The 20,279-nt window shown below is 34.1% G+C and overlaps 1 protein-coding gene across 1 annotated transcript; it reads left to right on the forward strand.

The window, feature by feature from the left end:
• Window positions 1-5,678: 5,678 nt before the first annotated feature.
• On the forward strand, window positions 5,679-12,701 carry IQD21 (IQ-domain 21). Its single transcript, XM_086419209.1, is given in 6 exon segments — window positions 5,679-5,981; window positions 6,077-6,187; window positions 9,214-9,510; window positions 10,993-11,212; window positions 11,215-11,336; window positions 11,965-12,701. Coding segments are annotated over 5 exon segments (1,335 nt in total). The 5' UTR covers window positions 5,679-5,981; window positions 6,077-6,112; the 3' UTR covers window positions 12,586-12,701.
• The last annotated feature ends 7,578 nt before the right edge of the window (window positions 12,702-20,279 follow it).

Genomic DNA, 20,279 nt, shown 5'->3' on the forward strand with positions numbered 1-20,279 from the left:
AAAAAAGAAAATATAAAGAAAAATTTCATTCGAGGGATATTGAACCTCGTAAACAATCAATTCGAGATGATGAATATCAAAATCCAATAAGATTTTTAATAATAATTTCTCTATTTAATTTCATCAATCTCAAACGGAATTTAAATACAAAACACATACTATCATAACTACCCTCTAGCTCATCCATTCAAGTAACTACATCCATAACCCACATAACTCAACTTCACCCCTAAAAAAAGGTTATGATCCCATGCATCCAACTTAATTTAAACTATTCTACTACTATAAGGAATTAATTCTATACATTGTAGTTACTTTAAATTATTCAACTACCACTCCTACAATTAGGCACGTAACACATATGAAGAATTGAAACTCGAAACTTATGTATAGCCAGTAGGGGTGCACGTTGGATTGGGTAAATCCGAGATCCGAACCAATCCGAAGCTTTTGGATTAGATTGGTTCGGACTAAACACACCCACGGTTCGAGTACGGATCGAAGAAAAAAAAATCCGATTAATTTGGTTCGATTTCGGATTAGGATATAATAGAACCGAACCAATCCGAAAACTGAACCAATTATATATATATATAGGGAGCGGTTCAACAGCCCCTTATGGTGCCCCATATGGTGCCATGCAGTTTTTGTAAATCACTTTTGATGGGGTTACAAGTTTTGGAATAGGCTGATTTTTTGTGAAGATGATCTCTACGGTGAAGAGCATCCTCACAAAAAATCAGCTCATTTTGAAACTTCTAACCCTAGTTTACAAGTTGAAGAATCGTGGACCGTCCAATTTTTGTAATTCACTTTTGACGGGGTTAGAAGTCTTGGAATGAGCTGATTTTTGATGAGGATGATCTCCTCATCATAGAGATCATCCTCACAAAAAATCAGCTCATTCCAAAGCCTGTAACCCATGTTTTGAAAAATGCATGGCACCATATGGGGCACCACAATGGGGCTGCTGAACCGCTCCCATATATATATATATAAAATTATTTAAAAAATAAAAATTTCGACTTTTTATTTCTTTCTTCTTCTTCCTTTTAATTTTTTTAGTATCCCAAAGTTCACGTTTAAAAAAAGTCCTACTTGTTTTTAAGGTTTGAATATTGGAGGAGATAGAATGCTTGGATTGAGGAATAAGGTATCTATCTTCAATAAGTATGAGAACCGAGAACCGATCCGAACCAATCCGAATCAAGATTGGATTGGATTGGTTCGGTTCTATAGGGTAATTGGATTGGTTCGATTTTAAATTTGTAGAACTGATCATGTTTGGTTCGATTCCAATTTTGCCAAAATCCAAATCAATCCGAACCATGTGCACCCCTAATAGCCGGGACTAGGGTGGAACATTTATAGGGATTCTCATTTATGCGTTTCGATGGGATGATCGTTAGGAATCTTTTTTCCACCCATTTCTTTTCAACTGTGCGTTTGACATAGTTTACCTCAAACCATCGTTTATTTGAGATATGACCGAAAGTGAGAGGTCGGTTCGTCATTTTGGACATTGTTGGGTATGGTGTCGGTGACGTGACAGACGAACAAAATAATTAGGACTAATTAATAAACGTGAAGGACATTAAATCCCTATTTATTCTAATTTTAGGTGTATAATGCCCTCGTTTGACGTTTGTTAGTTGATTTGACATCCTTTTTCTTCAAAGTCAAGATCGAGATGATCATCTTCAATAATGGGGCAGACTCAACCACAATATCTTTCACATGAGCTGCTATTGACACCTCATAATTTACTTATTACACACCAACTTAAAAACTAAGTATATAATCATAAATAAGCAAAAGTTGGGGTGCCAATGGTAACTCTCTTTTTAGATTTCTATCTTTTTTTTTAGGTTTAAGACTTTATATGAGCCTAATCATAATTATAAACAATTATTGACATTTTTTTTTTGTTGATAAACGAGTATCCTTATAGACAACATATCAGACTTATATTTGGGCTTTATTTAATCCATAAACCATGGTCTTGTCCAAGATCTAGTCCCAGGGCATGTGCAACGCCCGCACATCATGTGCACCAGGTAAGTGAAGGTGGCAACAACTACTGACATTGTTTAAATGAGTGTTATAATGTTCTGCATTGTTGATTAATAACTTGAGCCAAATCTTTATAATGTTTGAATTGTCTGTTTTAATCTTTAAATGGGGTGTGATAAATAATTTAATAAATTGAGATGTGATGTAAAACTTGATAAGCCAATAGCAGCTCTTAAATATTAGGGTCGACCAAATTTTAATTTTTGAAAAGATATCTTACAAAATATTTCCATTCTTAGCAAGTCACATAATATACAATAATGTACATAAAAAGTCCGATATCTTAAATTGATTTAGATATCTCAACTCCCCCAAGCGAGAGCGCAAAGTTTCAATCTATTGGTAGTAGATAGAACACGTGACCTCAAAGTTGCTAGCTAATTTATTAACCAACTGAGCTATAGATTTAAATCCGAGTGCGACAAAGTGATTGAAAGATTTTCTCAACGAAGTAGAAATTACGTAATTTTCGAAGGGCTAGCATGGTTGGACAATGGGTACTGCCCCATATTTGTAGTCGATCCAACAGAGTAGCCATCTTCATATCACAACAGGTGGGTTGGCTAAGTCATCCATGGAAACTGGAATTGGCATAAGGTTGTCGATGAGTCAGGTCTTGGCTTGTGTCGTTATGGACCCAAGTTGGGTTTGTTAAGGTCCAATTATATTTAGGTTTGGGCTAGTCTCAGACTTGGGGGCTAGACCTAGACACGTTGTGTGGCCATTCTTCCGCTTATTTCTTTGGAAAATGCTGAATTGGCTTATTTGGACACTGTGCTGATGTGGCAAATCCGTAGAGAACCATAGATTTTTCACCTGGTATGATTCTCTGCACATTGCCACATCAGCACATTGTTGAACCCAATGTCCAAGGAAGTCAACACAGGACGACTCCTCTTTTTTTTTTTTTTTAAAGTTTATACTTACAATGTATTATAGTTGGCTAGTGATAAATCGACTTGTTAAAAAATACGTGGCCTGTATGCAAATGACATGCCAAGGGCATAGAACCGTAGACTGTGTATCTCGAAGAAAATGATCTATGGTTCTGTGCCCTTGCCATGTCATAGAATATCTTTAGCGCATTGATTTATCACAACTCATTATAGTTATATTTTAATCATTTATATAATAAAATAATGTTGGTTAATTTCTCCGAGCACATTGGGCTCAATGTTGATTTGGTTGGGCTTGGTTAGTGTCCGTTCATGTTCTTTTGGATCGTCTCTTAATCTATTAGGATCTTCAAGTTGAATATTTCTTTTAATTGGATTTTGTATTTAGCATTCGTAATTGAACCCGTGACCTCTAAGTTTCATTACTGACTTATGGATCCTCAAATTGAATTTATATATATAGAAAATAACAATAAATATCCTTAACCAATTAGGGTTAGCCCGACATGTGGAAGCTCTGGCTTGATCACCAGTACATCCCTGTACAGGACTCCACCAAATATAGCACCCCCATGGTGCAGAATTTGGTTGATCAATTAATAAGAAATTCTGTAATTGAGTGATATTGGTTTTGAAATCAACATCATTCATAATGTGAGAGGCAAGGATTTTATGTGGTATCTCATGATTACACGAAGTAGCTGACATCTCTACATTAAGATGATGGACCCCTTCATGATTTATTTTCTTATTTTATATTAGATTGATGGTTGTTGCTTATAACCATATCTTACCTTAAAAAGAATAAAATGATTTTTAATACATAATTTTTTTTTTGTTAATTGTAAGAGGGGACAGAGGGCTCAATGGGCTTTAAGACCCATCCATGAGTAGAGAGCTTTTCTTGGGTAATACCAAGACAACTATTCTTATAAGAGCAACTCTAAGGCACTTGGGCTCTCGCTCCATATTCTCCTCTCAATTGTTGTTATATATATAAAGCCAAAGCCTTCCAAAAGAGTTCCAATGCATTTAGGTTTTGATTTTTTACTTCAAAATTTTCTGGAGAATGAAAAAGGGTGAGAGGCAAAAGAAAATAGTGGATTTCTCTCTCTCTCTACTTGTTTGCAATAAAAAATGATGGTAGTTGTAACACATATTACTATAATTGAATTGGTAGAGTCATTTAGAGTGAAGATCTCTTAAATAGGTAAAATGACTCTCCACAATAAAATACCTAAGAGAGACGCCTCACAAATATGCCACTTTGTGTTGTAGTTGCTCTAACAATCTAATTATGGAATTAAATAAATGTCTAGGAGTTGGGGCTTCACCAGCAATCCCTTTCTTATAACAATCCAATCAAGAGTAAGGTTAAGAGGTGTGGTTTTGGTGTTCTAAGAGATGTAATTTCCTTCATTTTAAAAGAAGTTAGGTCCACTTCAGTAACACATCTTGTCTTGACAAGCAAAGGAGGTAGATTAAATATGAAGAAAGGTGGCTTCACCAACCTTATCAAAAGAAATTAAACTCTAAAAGACTCCTCCCTCTCCTAATACACCTTTCCTTGCTTTATTTTCCCTTTGAATACAAGCAACAACCCCTCTTAAATCTTAACACATCTACCCAACTTAAATCTTCCCCTTTCTCCTAAACCTAGACTGATTAATAGCCGTAGGATCTTAGAAGCTTGGGGAAGACTTAAATTCACAGCTTAGCTAGCACATAAGTATTTTTGTGGTGGTCCTCTATTGCCTTCAATGGAGGGCTCCAATAAATTGACTACACTCACTTTGTATTTGTATGGTTTTTTACTAAAGATAAAAAATAAAAATAAAAAGAATTAATCATTTTCTGACACCCCCTCTGGCATACACCCCCATCATAGAATTGTAGATCATTTGCTTTAGGATACGTAGAACCATAACTCTTTTTCTTGTGTATCCCAAGGCAAATGATTTACGATTTTGTGATGGGGGCATCATATTATCGTGCCTCAAAATAAAATGTTACCTTAACGTAGAATCATATATCTTTTTTTTTTGTGTATCTCGAGGTAAACAATCTATGATTATGTGATGGGAATGTATGTTAGAGGGGGACTTCAGATTATCACGACTCAAAATAAAATGTTAACCCCTCCCCTCCTCCCCCTTTCGGATTTTGAGTTATTTAGTTTTGTACCTAAGCATATAGATTCAAGCTACAACTTCTTACAATAATTACGTCACACCAAATAATTTTAACCCCTCCTATACATATATCGCCCATTGGATATAAAAAATGGTTCATATTCAATGCACCAACTTTTTTGAAACAACGCACCCAATTGATAACAAGTTATTGAGAAAAAGAATTTGAAGGTTCAATAACTAGTTACAGATTGAAAATCAATCGGTTTGATAAGAGATCATTGAATGGACCCATTAAGTATTATTATTATTTTTTCGTTTAAGTAGGGTTCTTTAGAGAACATGTGGGGACAAGAGTGTAAAGTCATAAATTACTTATCAACAGGTCCACAAAAAAGTCATTTGATCAGACGGTTGGGGTGTTCCAATCTCGACCGTTCATTATATGATAAAGAGAGGCAGAGGCTAATGTTTTTGGAAATATAACAAAAGATTGGGGGGTGGTTTATGTGGTCATTTTTTAGTAAAATTTACCCAAAAACCGAAAACAGAACACTCCTTTGGTGAAAGAGCTGAGAAGCCGATAAATAAATAAGACAAGTGTCAAATAATGATTGGTCAAAGCCAACTGTAACTTGTAGGAGGTTGAAGCTCCGTGACTACGATAAATTCGTTCGGCGACTGTACAGGGTTGCAGTTACTACCTCCCCAACACTCCCACCTCCCACCTCCCATCCCCATTTTGCTCACAAACTCTCTCTCTCTCTCTCTCCTCTCTCGCTCTGTCTCTCTCATTTTATTTCACAAACCGATTTCAAGTTTTAATTCCAAAATAAGAGATCAAAAAGATGTAAAAGGCATCTTAAATTTCTTCTCTGAGGTTAGTTCGCTTTGGGTTTTTTTTTTTTTCTTTCTCTTTATTTTTCTGAGATTTTTTCTTGATCTATTTTAACAATTTTTTCGTGAATTATGCAGATACTCTTAGAGATTTTGTTTTGTTTTTGGGCACAAATGGGGAAGAAAGGGAGCTGGTTCACGTCGGTGAAGAAAGTTTTCAAGTCATCTTCTAAGGATTTGGACAAAAAGGTAATTTCTTAGAAACAATCTTCTTTGTGCTTTGTCCCTACATTTAATCCAAATAGTTTTTTTTTTCCCCCCAAAAATTACTAATAATTAAAAAAAATTTAATTTTGGATCATTAATTAATCAACTGTATTAGTATTAGTACATTGATACCTCGAGATTAAGTACATTTTACTGGCATTACGTGGATGGCACGTGTTACACATTTGGAGGACACGTACCAAGTGATGGTGTGGAAAGGTGGGTGCGATAAACTCATTTTAATGAATTAAGGTAATTTTAGTACAAATAGTTTCTATAAGGATCTATAATTGGAGTCCAAATTTTTAAAAGGTTCATAAATTTGCAATTCGATGGTTCTTTAGGAAAAATTCCTTAAAAGAAGTTCTACTACTTTTTAAAAAATTAAAAATATTTCAAAAGAAATTTTTTTCCTTAGAAAATTAATATTTCCATATTTGACCTTTTTAAGGTAGTACTCAACACCACGGGGAATAGTAGGATTGAGCCCTGTATGATCACATGCAAGCCCATTCATAATGTTTGACCACCAAAATTCAATTTATTGATGATTAGGTTAATTTGATTAAAATGATTTTTTTTTTCTCCTTCAATAGAGGTCTGCCTATGTGCACTAAATGTTCAATATTAATATCTTAGTGACCATATCTTTGTATTATAGGTGACGCTTCCTTCCCCGAACTTATGTGTCAAAATCTTTAGGAGCCATTACTTTCTCAAACCGAATCCATATTTGGGCTTTGCCCAATCCATAGACCATAGTCTTGTCCAAGGACTAGTCTCTAGACACGTGCAATGCCCGCACATCACACACACTAGTTAAGTGAGGATGCACCCTGTAGGTGGCCCCAGAGGAATTAATGCTCGTATTGGGTATCGAACTCATGATCTAATACTTTGCCCATCTTGTTAATTACTTTTTTTTTCTTTTTTTAATTAGATTTTGAATTTTATGTTGGATTATAATAAATTTTGAGTGATTATTGTAATGAGGATGCAATGTTTATAATTTTTTTGGAGTTATAAAATTCATTGAAAACCTTTTGCACAATAAAATTTTAAGTGTGGATACAATGCATTAAATATCAATTTAAGAAATACCACGAGGACTATGATATCATTAAATAAATGTACATAGATTTGATCGGTACAATTTGTTGGAATTAATTCTGGGATCAATAGATGAGTTTGTTGACATATTGAAATGCAATATTTAGGGAACAAGTTCAATTCCAGCTTTACGATATCATATCGTAGTAATTTTGATTTAGATTCACTAAATACTTATGAATGGGGACATCATAATCATTTCGGCCCACTGGTTGATGAATCTTCGGCTGTACAAAGATGGTTTGATTGGTGATTTTAAGCTGTAATCCGACATTTTCATCGAGAACTTTGTCTGATGCTCATAAGTCAATTACGATCCAAGCGAGAAAATAAAAATATCTGGAATCTAACTGGTATAATTCATCAAATAGGCTGGTTTTTGTTGTGTAGTTGGCCAAATGTTCATTTGTATCAGTGGGCCCAAAAGAAATGTGCATCTTAACTATCTGGGGTACAGGACCTTCAGTCCCCTCGTAAATAATTCAATTGATGTGATCTCCACCTATTGTGTGGGGGAACAAAAACAAAAAAAAAAAAGAGGTAAAAGCTGATGGTCCCCGATCTAATGATCCAACTTGGTGGACAGTTGAGTAACAAAAGATTTACAAGATATATCACATCATTGGTCTTGGATCAACATGTGCATCCTAATGTTTGTTCTCTATCATAGCCAAGCTGGACACACATAAGGCTAGGGAACGAGGGGAATTTTTTTTTGTAAAATTATTAAAAATAACTACTTATCTTTAGGGAGATTTAGAGATGCACCCTCCATTTTTGTTCAATATTGATATATCCCCATATTTTGAAGCTGATTATACGCCCCTTGACGTTCGTCTTCTCTAAACTATTAGAAAATGACTTCATCATCAATCATTAGTCAAAAACCCTTTCTCAACTTCAACCTCTTTAGTAAAATCTTTTATCCTAGCCTTCTACTTTAATATTTCATCTTTTATAATGTTCGAATCTCAAGAAAGTAGAAATGATTTTTGGGGAAGTCTTTAAGATGAATGAAATTTTGGATAAAAATTTCATGGGTTTTTTTTATTGAAGATTAAGAGATGAGATTGAAAACTATGGATTGAAGACAAGATTGAATAGGGTAAAGATAATTTACCATAGAGATTGAAGAGCATGAAGATGGTGGATTTTCTATAGAAAAAAGAAATCAAGGATTAGGATGAAGATGAGGGTACGTAAGTAATTTTACACTAGTCTTTCATATTAGATAGAGGTTAAGGGGGTGTGCCATCAGTTCAAAAACATGAAAGAGGGGTATCTCTAACATTCACCAAAATGTGGAGGGGCATGTCTAAATCACCCTCATATGTCTTTAACTCTTAAATAGTTGTATAATAGAGAGATCTTATTGGCACTAATAACACACCAATCCTTTTGAAATTTAGCAGTTGTGAACATTAGATTAGTGTGTTATAAGTAAAAGTTGGTGTGATAATATAAATTCTCTAATAACAATAAGAAGGGAAAATTAAAGAAAGAGGGTTAAATATTTTAATATTAAAAAAAAAAAAAATCTATTTTTCCAAAAATTACCAAAAGCGATTTAAGTCATTGGACAGTCCAGCGTTTTAATATGTTTTATGCATTACTTTACCAAAAATGCCCTTCAAATGATTAAAGCGCTGGACTGTTCAACATTTTAATGTGTTTTATTACTCCCATGGACAGTTAAGCAAATTATTAAAACGCTGGACTGTCCATCGGCTTAAATTGTTCTTGGTAATTTTTTTTAAAATAGATTTTTTTGTAATGAAAATAAAAATATTTAACCCTCTTAATAATTTTCCCTTTTAATAATAATATTCTATTGATATTATTATTATTAAAGATGATACATTGTACTAAGTGACAAGAACAAATTATGTGATTAGCAGAAAGAAAATGAAGAGATATGGCAGCATGACATGCCGGAGATAGTGTCATTCGAACATTATCCAACCGTGGAAACTTCTCCAGACCCAACAAATGAAGAGAGCACCGTGCAGTCTCCGGTGACAGAAGAAGATAGAAACCATGCAATTGCGGTTGCGGTTGCAACAGCAGCGGCGGCAGAAGCAGCGGTAGCAGCTGCTCAGGCGGCGGCCAAAGTGGTGCTTCTTGCTGGTTATGGACACCACTCCAAAGAAGAGAGAGCTGCTACTTTCATACAATCCTATTACAGGGGATACCTTGTGAGTCTTTTTTCTATGTTACAACCTAGTCTGCATTGCTCACATTGCCCATTGTTTAATCCATTTGGACAATTTAGTTGGTGCATTAGTTGACTACACTTAAGGATTTTGGTGGAGTGGAGCATCGATGCCATGCCAAAATGGGAGATCAACCAGTCAAAATTACCTTAATTCTTCGTAGATATCAAATGATTAGAATTTGTCCGTGCCCACAACAAGGGCATCCTCTTTGGGATTAAGGGGGTAAAAGATGAAAAATAATAAAATGGGTTAAAAGATGATTATCGAAAAGTTAGAGGGGGTGAAAAGGAAAGTCAATAATGTAAACCCTACAAAAATTGTAGTTAGATGAGATGTTTATCCTAACTGGATGAAAGTTTATCCCCACAAAAAAGTGGACCCTAAGTTGTGTTTTATTATAAGGAGAATGACTTTGAATGACTTTTTATTGAGAATATGTATCGAACAATCCCCTAGTAAAGAATTCGGACCATTTAAGTCCCACTTAATAAAATATTAGTCTATTAAGGATCTTTTGAAGAATTTTTTAAGTAAAATACCCGAAATACCCTTTTAACAACTTTACAAAGTGTTTGATCTAAAAAATATAGGGAGTCAAATAAAAAACTTGACCAATTTATTTAGTTATTAATATTTTTGTGAAAACTAAAAATAAATATTTTATTTATTAAAAATTAAATTCAATATAATTTTATTGACTTATTTGTGTTGACTTGCTAATGTTTGAGTTGAATTAATTCGATGAACATTCCAGTTGGGTTTTAAAATTATGTTTTAATTATTTAAAATTATTTATATATTTTAATAAATCTAATAGACATAGACCAAATCAGTTTGATAATAATCATACTCATCTCCATCATCTATGTGATTTAAAGATTACTAGTTTTTATAAGTGAAACAAATTTTTATTTATTTAAATTTATCTATAAGAGATGACCATAGTTAAGGGTATGTCATTAAATATAAAACATAAGAGTAGCTCAAATATTCTCAAATAAACATGTTTCTTTAAACTTAAAAAAACATTGATAGTGTAATTATGGTATTTTCATTTCAAAAATCCTTTTTAAACTAATATTTGATAATTTGGGTACTAAAGAGTCCATATTTTTTTAGAAGGGACTTTTTGGTACATATTTTCAAAAAATAGGTCTTTGCGGTCATTGTCCCTTTATGATATAGATTTGGGTGCTCTAGGTAAAAGTTGATGTGGCAATATAGTTCAATTGATTCTAATGATAATTTTCCCAAGTAGTTCTCATTAGGAAATGTCTTTTCATCTCAACCTTACTTTGACACTTTTGTGTCCATTGTCTTTAGACCCTAAAACAGTCATTTACCATTATATTGGAGATCAAAGTTGGAGGTTGAGGAGTATATTTTTTTTTATAAATAAAAATAAAAATTGAGGGATTAAATTAAGTGATAATATATGTAATTAGAGGTGATAATATGTAGGCCAGAAGAGCATTGCGAGCATTGAAGGGACTGGTGAGACTACAGGCATTAGTGCGGGGACATAACGTGCGGAAGCAAGCCCAGATGACTATGCGGTGCATGCAAGCCCTTGTACGCGTGCAGACCCGAGTTAAGGCACGGAGACTTCAGCTAGCTCACCAAAAGCTACAACAACAAAAGAAACTAGTTGTTGAACAAGATGACGACGAAGAAGAAACTAAGGGACGATGGAGAGTTGGGATGGGAGACACCAGAGCTTGGACACTATCAAGGAAATTTCACAGCGGAAACATGATGCCATCATCAAACGCGAGAGAGCCCTTGCTTATGCTTACGCCTACCAGGTTAGTTTCTCTCTATTAACTAACTGAGAGATTTTTGCTTACAAAAAAGTCAGTCTAGAATTTTACAAAATTCAGGATATTTACCAATCATTCCTAATATAGAGATGCTAGTTGATGTATTCTAAATGAGCACGGATCCTAGGCACCCAGGGTGGAGGATTGAAACCCTCCCACACCTCAACACATGCCACGTAAGCCACAATCCAAAGGATTGATGCCTAAAATATCTTGATTTTTAATTTTATTGTGGCTTACATGGCATGTGCTGAGGTGTGGGAGGAGGGTTTCAATTCTCCACCTTGGGTGCATACGATCTGGACTCATTCTACACATATCAATCTCCATCACAATCTTTCATGTAATGATACAGTGTATCTCATGCACCTCAATACAATGCATCCCTTAGTACACACATGTAGGTGTGATTTGTCAATCCTAGATTTTGGGAAAGAATAATGCTGAAGTGACCTCAAATTGGACCTCACATTGCACACTCTGACATGAAAGTGTATGGGAACCATCTCATTATGAAATCCCGAATTGACTTTAGAGAAAAAGAATTTCTACTTGTTATCTCATCTGTTAAGTGGTAACGTTAAACTGTCATTTTGATATTTTTTTCATACAGCAACATCAACAACAGCATCAGCAGCACTTGCAATTGGATGCAAATGATACCAATAAGCCTCAATGGGGATGGAACTGGCTTGAGCGTTGGATGGCATCACAACCATGGCAAGCCCGACACTTGGCATCACTTGAGGGCTCTTACGTCGCCCTTACCAACACAGACGACATGTCCGAAAAGACAGTGGAGATGGATATGATCACACCAACTGCTTCAGACCCAATCAACATGGCCCAACTAGGCAGGAACCCAGTGGACTCAGTCCATTATGAGACCTTGCAACAGCGACAAGTTGGCTCAGAAACTGTCCCAAGTTACATGGCCCCAACACAGTCGGCAAAAGCAAAGGTACGGAGTCAGGGTTTAGCCAGGCAACGTGCATCACCAGTCCAGTGGAACCCATCGACTCGGAAGGGAACAGCTACTATGTCGGGTGGTGACTCGTCGAGTTCAGGTGGAGGAACAGCCGTTTACCAGGCACCAAGGAGCCCAAATCCAAAAAGTAATGGGGTGGTGCGCACGCACACGAGGAGGCTTACGGGCTATAGCCCTGATTCAAGTGGTGGAGAGGACTGGACTTCACGTTTGATGGGCCATGGACTAAGGCAGGATTTGGGATAATCTTGTATGGTTTGATTGTTAACCAATCAATTACCATTAATAATGTTTGATAATTTATTTTTAATGGTTTTATACATTATATGTTATTATAATTTCCTGTATTACTTGTTGTTTTAGCATACTTTTTCATCCATGCAAGTTTTGCTCTCTGAGGATTGAGGAGTAGTGTTGTGCTTCCATGTCACTGGACTTGGGCTGACGGTTCTGTTGATCGAAATGGTTTTGGTTTGAAGTAACACCAGATATGTTAGGGAGTTGATTTACTCAAGAATGAACTTAAAGTTGAAGATTAATTTTGGTGGTCTTCAAAAACAATATTAAAGAAAAGAAAAAGAAAAAATACAATAGAAATATAAAAGTATTATACTTAGATACATAAATTTATCAAGAAGGGCCACCAAAAGACGACTTTTTCTTGTTTTAATTGAAAAAGGGGTGGGTGTTGGATGGGGAGATTAGGTAAGGTTGTGTTATCAATGTCAATGGACACACTCAATTGATGAGTGATTGAAGTCGAGATGTGGCCACTAATGCATGAGAAGGCTGGATACATGTTGTATTATTAATGTCAATGGACACTCAATTGATGACTGGTTTAAGTCGAGATGTGGACACTCATGCATGAGAAGGTTAAGTTAGGATGGACGCATGTTGTATTATCAAGGTCAGTGTGGAGTCACTCAGCTGATTAATAGTTTAAGTCGAGACCCTCACTTGTCAACTCCCCTGGATCCTAGAAAGGACTCAAGTAGAATGACGGATGAGACTTTTGCATTAAGGAGAAATCCCAGAAATAGTAAGAGAATCCACACATATCTTAATAGAAGTTTTTCAAAAAACCCCTAGAAGTCTAATTACAGTCAAATTCTTAAATCAAATTAAAAAGTGCCTAATTTAAGGAAGAATTGTAATTCCATGTTGAATCACTAAGGATGAGGATATAAAATTCCCAATTAGAGAAGGGCATTTAAAATAAAGGAGAATTGACAAGATTCTTGTAGGAAGAATTACTAATACGATGGACTCTTTGTCTCTATGAATAGAAGAATTGACACATAGGTGAAAGATCTTTTTTCGACTCATTCTCTAACTTAACACTTTTTAGATTCTTGCTAACTTGATCGTTGGAAGGTCTTGATTTAGGAATCTATCCCAAATTTAAGATTTTTTTTCAAAAATCAGGAGGAAGATCTTCATTGTAATTCGAGTCTTGGGTGAGGTACTCTTTTTTACCTAAAATTCTCACAATTTTATGAAGGTTCTCATTTTAATTGAGAAAGTTACTAAAATAACTATATATTTTGCTTAAATTACTAAATCAACTGTTTTTTTATTATTTAATATTTATGAAAATGGACAAATACCCTATTTCGTAATTTTTATTTTTTATTTTACAAAAAAATGTTTATTTTCTGTAGGTCGTTGTACATATGATTTATCTTTATTCCTTCAGTTGATTGTAGGTTCATAGGGAGGGAATGTTCTAGTAAAAAATAATAATTACAAAATCAGGCATACGATCATTTTCATAATATTCAGTTTAAAAGAAAAAAAAAAAAGAAGAAGATTGATTTAATAATTTTTTGTAAAATAATCGACCATTATCGCAAAAAATGCTCTTTTTCAATTATTAATTTTATCTTTCTTAATCGTTCCATTCATTCACATCAACATTAATTCCCCATCTCTTCTATGCTTAGTTAGTAAATTTAAAACTTGTTTATTATTATAATAGCTTTTCAGTGTTTTTTATTACCTTCCAAAAATTATGAAAATTAAAACTTCAGAAATTATATAGGAAATAATAATAATATTTTTTCCCACCGACAATTATTTTGTCACACTTCCCACACAAATGCATTTGAAATGACAAAGAAGATGCCAACAGAAAATATATGTTATTTGTTTATTTTTATTTTTTTAAGATTTTCACCAATAAATATTTATTTTGGCCTCCTGTTAAATGGAATGAAAATGAACGTTTAAAACGGGCAGAAATTGCATTTCCCCAGAAAATTTATTTTCTCTCCATTTTCCAAACTCAATCATACACACCTTTATATCCTATTAACCAGGCTACTCTTACTAACTTTGTAAGATTTTAAATTTTACTAAGGATTTTTGGACTCACATGGATTATCGCATTGAAAATCCAACACTACAGCCTTCTAGATTTTAAGGAAAAACTCATACTCAAAAGACAAAATAAAAAATATATATAAATTAACACAAAAATATTTTTGAACTCGATCTAAGGCGTAAAAAATGGATGGCTATCAAACTCATTTAAAATTAGAATAAAATGGTGAAATGACCTTAATTTTTTTGAAATTTTTTTCAAAATTCTTAGAATTTTGTCCTCACCACCCCTCTAGCATCAGATCATGTCTTTGGTTGCCACAAGATGATGTAATCCGAAAATTTTCTTACTCAGTAAATAAAGTGTTTTTCTATTCTATTTTATTTTATTTTATTTTTTATTTTTTAAAAGTGATACACTGAATGCTCAAGTGACACACTCAATTGACACAAGTTCGCGAATTGTAGGTATGTACATCTCAGGATATAAAATTGTACATCCTCGTAAAATGTGTATCCCGAGGGAGGTGTATATCCCAAGATGTACAGATCTATGGTTTTGAACTTGTCAAGTCATGAGTGTCGATTAAGTGTGCCAAGTGGGATAGTCAGATCATCACGACTTTTTATTTTTTATCCTTAAAATGGCAATCGTGGTAGAGTAGAACATTTCTCTTTGAAACAACGAAAAGACGACAATCTTCTAAGAAGAAACAAAGAGAATCCAATAAGTCCAATCAGGATTCAATGTAATTTTTATGGGCCTCTCCATTAGTCCCTCTTGTATACGACAATTTTATATATTATCATACATTTGAAAATTACCTCATGAAGTAGGATGTCTCTCCCGTACTCCTTAACTTGGTGGTCCATTTAGTCCCACCACCCCCTCCTCTTCAATAATTGATAACATCGATGATTCATATTGTCAAGGTCAACATTTTAAATCATTGAGATCAACCTTTGATCCAATCATCGAGATTGACCTTTTATAACTATTAAGAACAACTAGTTTAAATCATTTCTCTCTGTATTCAAAGATGAATCATTTAGATCAATGATTCCAATAGTCAAGATCGATGATCAAAATGGTTGATGTCAATGATTTGAATCATCAATCGCGATTATTTGAGTTCAACATTTTAAAAACTTGACATATGACCTTCTCTCGTAATCCTTTCTCTCTCCATTAAAAATGAAAGCGTGCTTAGGATTTTAAAAAGAACTTATATAATGCTAACTGAATCTAAAACATAGTGACAAAGTTGTAACTTGAGAATAATTTGGCAAAGAAAAACTTTAAAAAAGTCGATAAAATCGAAAAAAGCATTAGTAGTAGTGTAAAAAATAAAATTAAAAGAATTATAGAAACATGCATATTATATATATGGGAGCGGTTCGGCAGCCCTAAAGTTTGCCAAGTTTAGTGCCAAACATTTTTTGTAAATCACTTTTGATGGGGTTAGAAGTTTTGGAATAGGCTGATTTTTTGTGAGGATGATCTCTACCTATATGGGAGCGGTTTGGCAGCCCTAAAGTTTGCCAAGTTTGGTGCCAAACATTTTTTGTAAATCACATTTAATGGGGTTAGAAGTTTTGGAATAGGCTGATTTTTTGTGAGGATGATCTCTACGGTGAAGAGATCATCCTCACAAAAAATCAGCTCATTTTGAAACTTCTAAGCCTAGTTTACAAGTTGAAGAATCGTGGACCGTCCAATTTTTGTAAATCACTTTTAATGGGGTTAGAAGTTTTAGAATAGACTGATTTTTGGTGAGGATGATCTTCTCATCATAGAGATCATCCTCACAAAAAATCAGCTCATTCCAAATCTTCTAACCCATATTTTGAAAAATGTTTGGCACCAAACTTGGCAAACTTTAGGGCTGCTGAACCGTCCCATATATATATATATATATAGGGTCCCGTTCGCCACCCTTAGTTTTACCACACACTTTAACAAACGCGTTTTGTCTTACATGGGTTAGAAGTTTCGGAATGAGCTGATTTTTGGTGAGGATGATCTCTATGGTGAGGAGATCATCCTCACCAAAAATCAGCTCATTCCAAAACTTCTAACCCCATCAAAAATGGTTTATAAAAAATGGACGGTCCACGATTTTTCAACGTGTAAACATGGGGCTAAACATTTCGGAATGGGCTGATTTTTGGGGAGGATGATCTTCTATGATTAGAAGATCATCCTCCCCAAAAATCAGCCCATTCCGAAATGTTTAGCCCCATGTTTACACGTTGAAAAATCGTGGACCGTCCATTTTTTATAAACCATTTTTGATGGGGTTAGAAGTTTTGGAATGAGCTGATTTTTGGTGAGGATGATCTCCTCACCATAGAGATCATCCTCACCAAAAATCAGCCCATTCCAAAACTTCTAACCCATGTAAGACAAACACGTTTGTTAAAGTGTGTGGTAAAACTTAGGGTGCTGAACGGGACCCTATATATATATATATATATATGTGGGAAATGTTCAGCACCCTAAGTTTTACCACACACTTTAACAAACGTGTTTTGTCTTACATGGGTTAGAAGTTTTGGAATGGGCTGATTTTTGGTGAGGATGATCTCTATGATTAGAAGATCATCCTCCCCAAAAATCAGCCCATTCCGAAATGTTTAGCCCCATGTTTACAAGTTGAAAAATCGTGGACCGTCCATTTTTTGTAAATCATCTTTGATGGGGTTAGAAGTTTTGGAATGAGCTGATTTTTGATGAGGATGATCTCCTCACCATAGAGATCATCCTCACCAAAAATCAGCCCATTCTGAAACTTCTAACCCATGTAGGACAAAACGCGTTTGTTAAAATGTGTGGTAAAACTTAGGGTGCCGAACGGGACCCTATATATGTATATATGTAGAGAGAGAGAGATTTTTTTTTCTTATTAAGGGTCGTTGAGCTCACCTTGTGGTGTCCAAAAACATGATATGATTCCACAAGGATGTAGAGGAAAAATCATATAAACTATTAATCGTAAGTTTGGGAATTCAATAACCGTCCATTTTTAAAACCTTAGATGAAGCCTGAGAGGAATTGTTTCTCTGAATTTTTTTAAATCTAACTTTCCCATGAAATCTAGAGGAATGTAGTGTTGGATTGCCAATGTGGTAATTCATTTGAGCTCAACTACCTTTAGTAAGAAAATAGTTTTTCTAATTAAAAAGAAATCTTTCTAAGTTGCGTGAAAATTGAATAGTAAACTTGCTATTTTGAAAAAGAGTCGTGATAATCTAACTACCCCACGTGACATACTCAATTGACTACCTGACGTGACAAGTTTGGGAATTGTAGATCTGCACTCCTCAGGACACAAGATTCTCTCAAGATACATTTTTTTATTGGGAAGTGCAACCCTGTATCTCGAGGAGCGCAGATCTACAATTCCTGAATTTGTCACATAAGGATAGTCGATTGAGTTTGCCACATGGACGATTCCTTGAAAAACTATAAGGCATCACGATTATTCGCGTTTTCTTATAAAAATCGTCGCTTAAACTTGTCGATTTTTTTTTTTTTTTATAAAAAAAAAAAAAAAACGTGATTTAATTAACTAATGAAAATATCGCGATTTTTGTCACTATGGGCTAGGGGTGTCAATGGGTCGGTTCAGGTTTGGTTCCTAAGGAACTTAGAATCCTAACTATTATATTAGTTCGATTCTGGTTTTTGTCAATTATGGGTCCGATTCAAAATAAATGGAATCGGAATCGAAATTATCAAAAATCATGAGTATCCATCGGTTCTAGTTTTCAAGAATATCAAATGAGGAAAAAAGTATTTCAAATCATTATTTTTCCTTTCAAAAAATAAACATATTATCAGCAAAATTGTTAAAGTTAGTTATAACTTGTTATAGTTAAGATACAAATTAATGATTTTTTTTTTTTCAAAAATAGAAATTTATCTTTGTTAAAAGCAATAAAATTTTAGAAGAATAATTCATTTTAAGTTCTAATCAATAATTTATATGAAAAATTGAATAATTTTATATATTATACATTTATTTTAAAATAAAATAAAATCTTAAATAATCTATAGTATAGAAAGAAATGACAAAATAAATTGGTTCTAGATACCCACATGTACCCATTGGATAGAAAGAACCTAATCGTTCCGATTTCTATCAAATCGATTCCAATAAAAAGGGATCCAGAGCCGAATCGGTTCGGATTCTAGTTTCGATTAAATGAGTAATCATTGACACTCCTACTATGGGCTAAAGTACAAAAAAAAAAATAATAATAATAATTGATATACACGTCATCAATTGTCCTCTTTCCTTTTCAACGGTTGTGATCTACCCACAGAAGCAGAGATAAACGGTAGATGAGAACGGTCGAATCGAGATCACAACCAACACGAGCAGATTCTTCGCTCGCATAAAAGCGATAATAACTTAACAAGAGGGGAAAACGTGGGCCCAATCCCACGTGAACTTATTAAAAAACACACTCGAAACGTGGCACAGTTCAGTCCTGTAAATCTAAAACATCATTTTTGCTTGTGTGTTATATGCCCCCACTTCATAAATTACATGGGCCCCCACTTAATTGAAAATTGACGTGCGCTTTAAAACCATGCAAGTGGACAAGTAATGAGCACATCTTCATATGTGACATGTGGTTGCTGGAGGGTGCCATTCAAGGACGAAGTGCTTCACTGTGTTTTCTGTGGTTTGTGTGAGGAGGTACACATTGGTTTTGTCCGATGATCTTGTCCACTATCCCTCCTTTTTTATTCTAAAGATTTTGTCGATGGTCTTGATTTTATCATGTTTCACATTAAAATTACTTCGATGATCAAGTTAAGAGAGAATTTGATTGACTTTCGATTTATGATTATGTTAATAATGTATTTTTATCTTTAATTATTATTTATTTATACAAAATTTAAAATATTTGACTATGATGGATGTTGACTTTGTTATATATTTTATGAAAAGATTGATTCTTTTTTTTTCGTATGATTTACGATACTGGTCGGTGAGTTTCTGTAAAGTCAACCTATAGGATATTAGGTTATATATATGAGCTCAATAAATTACGCTACATATGGGTGGGATAGGTGCTTTGAAAAAAATGTCTATCGATTTTACATTTAGGACTTTAAATCTCTTTTTGAATATTTTATTTGATTTGTGTCTGTTCGTTTGAAGGGATGAATCTGCTAGTCGTATCTCCTAATAGTCTTTTTTTTTCTTTCTCTACTTTATATGCCTCTAAATGATTGCGATTTTCTTTAATCCCCACACATATTATTTTATTTATTTATTATTCAGTTACGTCACAATCAAGGTATTGAACTACCTATAAATTGATCGAGTTGAATTATGACAATTGAGTCATTTCTCATCATGATAATCAATGCCAAAAAAAATTCCATTGTAATAATATTAATTTTTTTTTTTTTTAAATCGATAAACTAAACTAATTGTTAAATAAATAATTCCTACCTTTCAATTTCTCAATTCCTTCCGATGTGGATTTTTTTTTTTAAAGTTGGGAAAAAGTAGAACCTATAATGTATATCTTGATTATAAAGATAGCTTGTCGGAAAAAAATCAGAACTTATGGTGGATCTAAATTTTATTGGC

Source organism: Akebia trifoliata, chromosome 12 (assembly GCF_017979445.1).
Source record: "Akebia trifoliata isolate Shusen 1 chromosome 12, ASM1797944v1, whole genome shotgun sequence".
NCBI classification, from domain to species: domain Eukaryota; kingdom Viridiplantae; phylum Streptophyta; class Magnoliopsida; order Ranunculales; family Lardizabalaceae; genus Akebia; species Akebia trifoliata.